Source organism: Toxotes jaculatrix, chromosome 13, assembly GCF_017976425.1.
Source record: "Toxotes jaculatrix isolate fToxJac2 chromosome 13, fToxJac2.pri, whole genome shotgun sequence".
Taxonomy (NCBI): Eukaryota; Metazoa; Chordata; class Actinopteri; family Toxotidae; genus Toxotes; species Toxotes jaculatrix.
Window position 1 is genome coordinate 16,811,240 of NC_054406.1, and position 11,107 is coordinate 16,822,346.

At 43.2% G+C, this 11,107-nt stretch overlaps 1 protein-coding gene across 3 annotated transcripts in view; it reads right to left on the reverse strand.

Moving 5' to 3' along the window:
- adcy2b (adenylate cyclase 2b (brain)) overlaps positions 1-9,075 on the reverse strand; it is a 40,947-nt gene extending 31,872 nt beyond the window's left edge. For all 3 annotated transcript variants that reach the window (XM_041053866.1, XM_041053865.1, XM_041053864.1), the window contains exons 1-2: positions 8,360-9,075; positions 883-1,080 (exon numbers count right to left, since the gene is read on the reverse strand). In XM_041053866.1, the coding sequence (XP_040909800.1) occupies positions 883-1,080; positions 8,360-8,623 (462 nt within the window). In that variant the 5' untranslated portion in view covers positions 8,624-9,075. The remainder of the gene's footprint in view (positions 1-882; positions 1,081-8,359) is intronic.
- Positions 9,076-11,107: the final 2,032 nt, after the last annotated feature.

Here is an 11,107-nt window from a genome sequence, read left to right on the forward strand (position 1 = left end):
CTGCCTTCAAGTGGACTATAATAAAGGAAGGGAGAAAATGAAGGAAGGCTGTGTAACTTTGTAATGCTCTGTATGGAAATGGTTGTGAATGGTTGAGGATTTAACACTGGTTTAACAAAGTATGGATAAAGAATCATATAAATGAGCTGGCTCACATTCACAGGGACGCGTTGTATTTTAGCTGCTCTATGAGATTACATCTATGAACTAAATTCAGTTTGACTTTACTGCCATACAGTTATGTTCCAATAGCTCAGGACATCTTCAAGTGTGAAGATGAAGGGACTCTAGACTGTTTGTTTAGGTAACTATATTTTGCATTTTGTTTCCCTCTTAATATAAGTTCACTGCACATGTGCCATTATTGTTATGAAGGAAGATATTGTATGGCAATTTTTTCGAAGCCTTTATATCCCATTTAACAACCGTCTAAGCTCAGCAGGCTGTTATCTCTGAATAAATTCTGGAGCAGATCTGATCTGTTGATGCAGACCACTGATCCACCTGGTAGACTACCTGTTATGAAACAAGCTCAGAGCTGGGGCTGCTGGCACAGGCAGCTATGCACCATGGCACACAACCAATAAAGCATGAATCTAACCTGTGTCTTGCTAAGACTGAAGCTAAGAAGCAAATCACGACTGTGTTAGAACAAAATCACTGTCATCCTAAGACTGGACAGCTTTACAGGCCTAGCAACAGTAACTAAGGGGGGGTGGAGCTTAGCTCAACTGAACTCATTGCACACCTGCACATTTACAACCAGAACTGCAGTTATATATACAGTATGTATGACCAGGCCCACAGATGCACCTGCATGTTCTTTTACACACACACATTCAGATACACTCACATAAAACAAACGCACACACATTTATCTACCTGGTCCCACGGACTGAGTATCCCTCCTGAGAACATGAACAGGTAACCCATGGTGACCAGACAAGCCCATATAAGGAGAGAGAAGAGGCGGAGCATCCGCTTGAAGACCGACTCAATGCAGACGAGGATGAAGATGGACAGGAAGAGAAAGAGAGCGGCCGGCACCGTGATCAGGAACGTCAAGTGGTCCTCTGTTTTCTGGACAAAGAGATAGAGCAAGAGATAGAGCAAGAGAGAGAGAGAGAGAGAATTATCGGTTTATACAGCTGCACGTTTGGTGGAGTTGAACACGTTACATGGCTGCATGCATATTCAGCAGTCTACACACACATACAGTTTGTATTAACATACTAGTGAAGACGCTGTAACTATTACTGTGTGAAACAACTCTAAAAAGCCAGGCGCTCTGAATAATGCCAGCACAGAGTATGCTAAATTGTTTGTATGTAAGACCAGAGAAATACCTACCAGAGACACTTTAATGGGTCCTGAATCTGCTCTAAATACACACTACAGATCAGTTAACCCGAAACTTTAACCTTAAACCCAACAAACAAGGTCAAAGTAACGAAAAAACGTGTGTGTACTTTAGGAGAACCCTCCTCTCTCTTTTTAACCTAATGAGGACATTATGTCCTCGTTAGGATAGAGGTACGACACGACACACACACACACATGCACAAACAGATGAACAGACGGCACACAGATCAGCAGACAGACAGTCTGAGCCCAGAGAATGTGCTACAGCATCACTTCTGCACTCACACCGTCAAAGTCAGCATTTAGAAGCTGTGAACACACACACACATACACACACACACACACACACACCCTCACACCCATGTACTCTCTCTGTCTCTGTCTCTTTGACTTCGACCGGACCTCCCTCACCCACCCTCTCATCCTCTACAGCAGAAAGCCTTCACTCTAACGATGCCATGTTTACACTTCAGGAGGATGTGCACTGTACATAGCTGTGCATGCAGACAGGTCGGCTGGCTTAAAAAACACAGACAAATTTTGCTGTATTTTTTCTTTCTATCCTCATATCCTGGTGCCATTATCAGTCTGTCTCTGCCTTGTGAAGATATTGACTCTGGTTCCTTGAAACTTTCAAAATCCACTGCAAATGATAACACTGAGCTATCTGAATGTTTCATATGTTCAAAGACAATGACTTGATAAAAGACTTCTTAAAGGTTTTGCTAAAGCTGTATTTCCATCACTCCCACTATCACTACAGTGTTATCCTCTCCACACTTTCACTGAAGGATGGATGGTTCTTGCGTCATTAATTAATGGCAACACTCTATACCGCAAAATTAGGAACCGAACTTTGTTCAGCTATCTGGTGAGATTCCTGTAACTTTGATTGATCTATGTCTTTGTGAGAAATTATTATGCTAACTGGAGGAGACCTTTCAGTTACCCTTCATCAGCCGTCTTCATCTCTAGCACTTCCAGCCTCTTGACCTGTGCATAACCTCTGCATCTGCCTGTGTCCCAAAAATCTTTCTAATTATACATTCCTCCTCTGATCTTGACTGGAAAATACTTAACTGTGCAAAAATCCCATCACACACAAACACATCCCACTAACATGCACACACAAATGCGGTCAGGGTGCGATTTAAGTACTCTCTTAGTCCTTTTGCCCTCTTCAGCATGTGCTAAATTATGGAACAGCAGCAAAATCACCATCATTTGCCCAAAGAGAGGAGTGTGAACACACAGCTTCCACACACACACACACACACTCACACAGGCACGCTCTCACAGACTCGATCCTACCCGACACCCACGTAAACCATTTTAAGTTATTCCAAAGTCATGATTGCACTGACAGGTCCAGCAGCTGTAAATGTTAAATGAGCGAGCTGCCGTATGATTAGATGTCAGTGATTTTACAGTAAAATGAACATCAGTGTGGGCATAGAAATGTGTTTGATTCTCTTAACATGCAATTCACTGGAGCAGCTTTTATGGCACAGAATGAAAAGATGCCACAGGCTCAACCTTGAATTTGTAGCTGATTTGACAGTTTATTGACTGGAGCTGCCTGCTGAAAATAGCAGAAGCCATTTGGCCAGAGCAAATGAATGCAGGAAGGGAGCGTTTTGCTTTATATTAATGTAGCAGCATGATGTAGCAGAGGTAGCATGAGTCAGGGTCTGGCGAAGGGATCCCAAGGGATCTGCTTGCTGACGCCACACCAGCTATACAGTAAACCCGAAGCACAGATTGAATCCCAATGAGGATGTAAGCAAGACTGCGAACTCACACAAATACCAGAGGGGCACCTCAGTGACAGACACGTCCTTTGACGTCAAAACGCATTTTGTACTAACTGCATGCTCTCTCTCTCTCACACACACACACACACGCACACAGGTTAGGAAGGGAGGAAGCTGCTCTCTCTCGATTACTTGTGTGGTCAGAAAAAAAACGAAGCATCCACACTTTGCACATTTCTAATTGTAGGCCATCTAATCCTGTTAAAACCCTTTTGAAACCATTTAAAGCCATTTCCCTCGACATGGCAGAGAGGGAGGGAGTTGTGCCTGCCTGCCATAATGTACTGCATTGTCACCCAGAACAATTATTTCCTTTTTTAACCCAGTCTGGCTTATCCAGCTATTATACTGGGAGGAAAAGGGGGAACAGGGAGACATAGCAGCAGCAGCCTGAAAGAGACAGAGAGATACAGTAATGTAATTATTCAGCAGCGAAATGACACAAACACAAGAAATACATTATGTCAGTCGGTGAGGAGAGGAGGGCTGTTAGCTTCTCTGACATCCTAGTTACTTTTATAAAGGACCTGTTGTCAATGAATATCCATCACAGTTTTATGTCAGCCCTAAACAGGGAAATAAAATTTTGTTTACATAAACAACATCTCGCAAATACAAAACTTGTATTCTTGGGAGATTTTGTTACTTCAACTGTGTGATCATACATCCATTCATCACAGCACCCCAGGGAGGACTTCATCAGCACAGGGTGAAGAAATGGTCGTTTCACAATCACACAGAAAGATGCCAGAGGGCACAGCAGTGTGACCGCACTGCTGAGGGGATCAAACCAGTTTGAAACGCATTATACAAGCAAAGATTCCCACCAGCCGAATAATAAATAACACACGTGAAGTATGGGCCATGGGGAAATGGTCATATGGGCCCTCATGAAACTGTAACTGAAGAAGAGGGGAAATTTCAAGGAAATCTGAAAGACTTAACTTTAACTTAAAGGGCTAATCAGCACTATACATATATACAATAATTTGAAGCAAAGGGAATCACTCCTGTATTCAAAATCACATACTGCAACCTTAAAGGGATACTCCGCAGATTTTACAAAGCTAAGGCAGTTTAGGTATCATTAGGTACCAAGGAGGGTAAAGCTTTTTTATCCATCTGGTATAAAGAAGCTGTTGCCCAGAAAGTAAAATGATTCATTTTTTGAGGAAACAAACAGTGAAATGTTTACTTTAATACTTTGATAATTCTACAATTTTAATTTAATTATGAAAATGGACGTTAAACATTAAATTCATGTGCATTTTTGTATGAAGTCCTTTATGTATCCGCATGTATCAGTGGTTTGTGGTGTTGCAGCTCAGACCACACCTCAGTCAGTAATGTCACAGCATCTATCTCACCTCATTCATTCAGACCGGTGATCCATCATTACAAAAACACTCTGCACTCACAGGCCTGCATCTATCAAACTCTCAATGGGATGGAAATAAATCAATGTTTGCAGGTGCTATTTATGTAATATCAATAAATTCTGACAATGCAAAGACTAAAAATATTTTGCAAATGATCCTAAACTACCACAAACATGAGCTGAAATAAACATTGGGGTCAATAAAAGACAATACTGATGCAATCTATGATGTAAGTCATTAATATAATGGAAGATGTTTTGTCCAATTTAAAGATTTCCAATGTTCCACTACCAGATGTAATATTGATCTCTATTAAACTGTCAAACGGTTTTTTAAATGCCATTTGGTTAACATACTGCCGTGTAATTGCTGGGTCTGTATAGACTCACACACACGTTTGGGCATGCAAACACACACGTGCACACACACACACACACACACACACACACACACACACACACGCATACCTACACACATTCCAATCAATACAACTTCAAGGCAACAAGAAAGAACAAGATGAATGATCTGCTCTAAAAACTGAAAATAAGCCTGCAAAGGAAATGGGAGACTTCCTCAGATAAACACACCAAGACAACGCAATCACAAACATGAACATCCAATGCATACACATATACATACCACCACACCCAAACACGTACACACACATTTGGTACAGCATGGGTGGAGGAGTCTTTGTCTTAAGAACACCACATTCCCCCACTCCAGCTCTGATCTGTGGGGAAAGATAAAAGTGTGTAGTAATTTTGGGAGCATTAGTGCTGCTTTGGTCGGGTTTCTGTCGGCTCACTGATAAAGCCAGAACACTTACAACAACATCCTCCCCTCCCTCTGCCGCCCAGCCCCCAGCTCCCAACCCACCCTCTATTTATTCCTGCCATTCTTCCACTTCCATGTGTAATAAATACACACGCCTCACTGGACAACCACTCCATAACTATAGACAAGGCTGTCTGTTATCTAACAGAAGCAAATGGGAGAAAATTTAATTGATATTATGAATAATGGGAAATTATTACAGGAGATTGTAATTTAACCTGTGAACACACAAGTGCACAGCCCCCAGAAGAAGAGTAAAACCTGGAGAACTAAACCAACCGGCCGGGGCAATAAGATCTATTGATTTGTCTTAAATAGAAGTAAGGGGATCGATTTAGTTCGAGGATCTCCTGGGAATGACCCCTTTATGGAGTTCAATTGACTGTAACAGGACTTCAGTGACAACCTCCAGGTGCTTCTTTGGGAGCACATGACACACACACACACACACACAGAAGCATAGGTCTACAGCTCGTTCTGAATGTATAGCAGCAAAACAATCATTTTGAAACAACAACAACCTCAGCAATGAGTGGGCTTCCTTTTGTACGACTATTTCATAAAAACACAAAAGCGGCACTTGAGAAACAATAGCTTGTGTTTGTGGTTGAGTGTTTGTGGCCAAAACAACACTTTTCACTTGACAAAAGCACCAACACCCACACAGCTGTGAACTAAACTCTCATCCCGCTCTTGATCCACTCCGCGAACCCGATGTTGCGATTTAAAGTGCCGCTTCACGGCCTCTTATGCTGTCACATATAATCATGCACACGCACACTGGCCTCCCTGTCTCATTCAGTCTCGTGCTAAAACCAAAACTCTTCTTTTATTCTGACACTCCACTGTGATCCTAACAAGAAGGTTTCTGTCTGACACTTACAAACAGTATATGTAGATTGTACCAGAGCAAGGCCTTTCTGTGGCACTGTAATGAAATGGGCAGCATTCCACAGCATTAAAAACCCACTGTGGCATCTATTCTGACAAATTCTGAACTTTTTAAATAATGTGTTTTTAGCTTTTTTCTTTTTTATCAGTATGGTCGGTTGTAAAAAGAAATATAACTCTGCTCTTGCTCCGTGACTGCAATTCTGGTAATCGCTCGAACCACAGAAGGTATTCAGATGCCTTCACACTTACACATTCTGTTATGTTACAGTCTTAAATTCATTTCCCCCCTCATCAGTCTACACTGAATACTCCATAATGACAAAGCAAAACAGACTTTTTTGCAAATTTATTAGAAAGGAAAAAACTGACATAAGTATTCAGACACTTGACTTAGTTGAAGCACCTTTGGCAGAGATTACAGCTTCAACTCTTCTTGGGTACGATGCAACAGCAGCTGTAAACACCTGGATTTGGGGATTTTCTGCTGTTCTTCTCTGCAGATCCTCTCAAGCTCTGTCAGGTTGGATGGGGACCGTCAGTGGACAGACGTTTTCAGTTCTCTCCAGAGACATTTGATTGGGTTCTGACAACGCCACTCAGGAACATTCACAGAGTTGGTCCTAAGCCACTCCTGTGTTGTCTTGGGTCTGTGCTTAGCGTCATTGTCCAGAGGGTGATCCTTCAGTCCAGTCTGAGGTCCTGATCTCTCTCTCTCTCTCTTCATTATCTCTGTACTTTGCTCCATTCAGCTTTCCACTAACCCTGACCAGTCTCCCTGTTGCTGCCTCTGAAAGCAGCCCCACAGCCTGATGCTGCTCCACATGCTTCACTGTTGGGATGGTACTGGGCAGGTGATGAATGGTGCCTGGTTTCTTGGTCACCTCTCTTACCAAGGCCCTTCTTCCTGTATTGCTCAGTTTGACAGGGAGACCAGCTCTGGGGAGAGTCCTGCCTCTGTTCTCTTGGAAACCTTCAATGTAGGAGATTTTTTTTGTGGACTTCCTCAGATCTGTCCCTTGACACAATCCTGTCTCTGAGCTCTGCAGGCAGTTCCTTTGACCTCATGGCTTTGTTTTTAATCTGATATCCATTGTTAGCTGTGAGACCTTATTTACATATGGGTGTGTGCCTTTCAAGATCACATCCAATCAGCTGAATTTACCACAGGTGGACTCCAGTCAAGGTGTAGAACCATATAAAAGATGGAAAAGAGAAATGGGAGGCACCTGAACTAAATTTCTAAAGGATTTGAAAACTTTCAATGTCATATTTTAGTTTTCCTTTTTTTGTCATAATAGGGTACTGAGTACAGACTGATGAGGGAGAAAATAATTAAAAAGATTTTATCATAAAGCTGCAACATAACAAAATGTGAAAAAAGTGAAGGGGTCTGAATACTTTCTCAGTGAAGATGGAGGTATATGGAGCCAAGAGCTGGTTAGATTACCTTTCTCGGCTCTGTCCAAAGGTAATTACTAATCACTAATTAAAACATTACATCTTGTTGTTAATGTGTAAAAATGAATATAACATATTAATTAGTGAGCTTTAGAGGTGCTGGTAAAGTGATGATCTTCAGGCAGAGCCATACTGTTTCCAGTCATAATGCTGAGATAGGCTAACTGGCTCCAGCTACATGTTTACTTCACAGATGTGTGAGAGGTATCTGTCCTCTCCTCTAGCTCTCAGAAAAAAAAACAAAGGATACAAATATTTTCTAACATGTCGCACAATAACTTTAACTGCCAAATTCTTCTTCTACTTATTCCAAAAAACTCAGAAGAAGTGGTTTCTGGTGACAACAGAGCAAAACATGTAAATGTGACTAAATTTGAATAAATCACAGATTAAGCTGTTTGTTACTGTTGTGAAAATTCACAACAACAACAATAATAACATTTTCTATTTTTTGGCACTGGTGTGCGGCATTTATATTTAAGATCAAACGCCTCTAACCTCTTTCTGGATGGAAAAACTCACCCACACGTCTAAAAATGTCTCAAAACACTTTACCTCTGCGCGCACACACACACACACACACATACACACACACACACACGCACTTTCACTCACCAGTCCTGAAGCGAAGAAAACCGCCAGCAGCGCCAGGCAGGTTCCCATGACGATCAGCAGCAGGAACACGATCAGCGGATGCTGCTGGCTCATTCTGTAGTAGGACTCATACAGCCAGTCCTGGGGCTTCTCGCCCTCCACACACACCTCGGCCTGGAACCCCGGGCACCCATCCCCAAGGCTGTCGGGCCCCTCGGCACCCTCGCCTCCATCGCTCTTCTCCAGCAGGTAGCGTCCGCGGGTCCACAGAGCCTCCTGCCACATGGGTAGCTGCCTCTGGATGGATGGTCCTGCTTTTTTTGTTTTACTGAGCAAAACACGTGCACACAAAAGCAACCAGGGTGAGGGATACTTTCCCTCCCCTTCCTCCTACCAGCTTCACAAGTCCACCTCCGCCTGTTCTTCTTTTAAAAAAGTTTGGTCAGCTGTGAGGGGCGGACGGACAGGTGAGTGAAAGAGAGACAACTTTTCAGCTCCAGTCCTCCAGTCGCATCCTGTGCCGCTCCTCCTGCATGAGGTGACAAACTGAGTAAGGGCAGCGTGAAGACCGATCTTCCTCCTCCTCCTCCTCCTCCTCCCAGAGAAGGTGGTTGGACACCACAGAGGAGAGATGAAGCTTCAGTCCTCTTCCACTTGCTTCTCCTCCTTGCTTGCTCTTTATGTTTGGTCAGTCAGACAGAGAGCGGCCAGCCTCTCCTCACTGCTCAGCGCTGTAGCTGTGCCGAGGCAACATGTTACTCTGCTGAGGTGCAGATGAGGACTGAGAGAGAGAGAGAGCTGAGGGAGAGAGAGAGAATGTGTCTAACTGGGAGGGAGGAAAGAGAGCAAGAGGGAAGAGCTAGTGGGTAAAAGTGTGTGTGTGTGTGTGTGTGTGTGTGTGTGTGTGTGTGTGTGTGTGTGTGTGTGTGCTGTACCTATTAGAGCGAGTGGAAATGTGTGAATGGTGATGTGTGAGATTAACTAATGTGGAGAGAACTGGTATATGACTCAAGACTGTGTGTGTGTGTGTGTGTGTGTGTGTGTGTGTGTGTGTGTGTGTGTGTGTTTGTAAGGTACAGAAAAGGAAGAGACTTTACATAAGAGAGAAACCGAAGACAGTGTGAAGTTGGCAGAAGAGGAGAGAGGAAGAACTGTGTGTGTTCCTCAGCATGTTTGTGATTGTGTGTGTGTGTGTGTGTGTGTGTGTGTGTGTGTGTGTGTGTGTGTGTGTGTGAGAAATGCAGAGCAAAAGTGAGTTAGTGAGAAGGGTTGTAACAGCTGTGCTACACCATGAAGAGCAGCAGAGCATGGAGGGAAAAGAGAATAAAATGGCAGCCGGCGACAAGATAAAAAGACGAGTAAGAAAAACACACAGAATGCAGAGGGACGGGAAGGAAGAGGAAGAAGAAACAAAGTCAGGAAGGTAAAAACCTCAGGAGACAGAGAGAGTGTGGGAGGAAGAGAGATCGCTGCTTCAAACGGGGAGGGAAGGAGGAGGGAAGAGAGAGCTGGTAATGAGTGAAAGTTTGAGAGCGTTAGTGTTTCTGTGTGTGTGTGTGTCTGTGTGTGTGTGTGTGTGTGTGTGTGTGTGTGTGTGTGTCTGTGGTGGGAGTAAAACAAAACAAGATCTGATGAACCAACATCCCAATATTCCTCTCCTCCTCCCAGCTTTCATTTCTCCCTCTTTCATTTCGACTCCTGTTCTGCCAAGGCGGGCTCGCTCTCTCGCCATGCTACATGTGATGCTCTGTGAAGTGTGAAAACGGCCGTGCCACTTCAACGTGTCAAATCCACATAGTTTCCGTTTAACACTCTAACCAGAAAGAGAGAGAAAGAAAGACAATCTGTAAGCAAAAGATGATCACGACAAACACAGTACATGAAACTGAAGGTCATTTTTAGAAACTATCGGCTTTACATTTTCAGATCAGAGCTGAGTCTTGATCTTATCCAGAGTGACAGGGAAGGTATTGGAATGAGCTTCTGTCCCAGTGCACCAAATATTACAAGCAGCCATAAGCAAAGCAACAAACATGCCATCCCCAGTGAATTATGCATCCACCCTGTGGGTAAAACTTGTAACAGCTTAGGCAGACTGTACGGACTGTGCAGCCAAGCAAAGCAGCTCTGTGAAACTGTACTTGGGCACACTGGTGCTTTGAGCTAAGTGCTAACACCGTCATGCTGCAATGCTCAAAATAACAGTGTTAAAATGTTTATAAAGAGCCTACAGCTTCTGTTGTTACAAACCAAAAGGTACCAAATCCCTTTCTATTATATAGAGCTATACACCTGCGCGATCCTATTCACCATTTATCTTTAGAGCTAGAAGCCCTGGCCTCATGTACGTGCTTAAGTCCAGGATACATCTGATAACACACTGGGGACCTTCTCATAAGTTCTCAACTTACCTTAGTCCATGATGCCATTTCAACTTCAACTGCTCCCCCTGTTGGATATTTAAAAATGTGGCTCAGTCTCAGGGTATAGGATAAATTGGGTAAAAAGTAAAGTAATTCTCCAGTGACCATCCCTCAATCTTTCTTCAAGAAGCTAGACTCTGTTGTTTCATCTTTCAGTACCTATAATTTCTAGAAAGTATTTAAGTCAGAGGTGTCCGAACTGTTCCACAAAGGCTGCAGGTTTGTGTTCCAACCAAGCAGCAGCACACCAGACTTGACTCATTTAATCAACTGATCTCAGTCTTCAGACAGTTGATTGGTCAAACTGTGTGCTCTTGATTGGTCAGATTATTACAAAGAACACCTG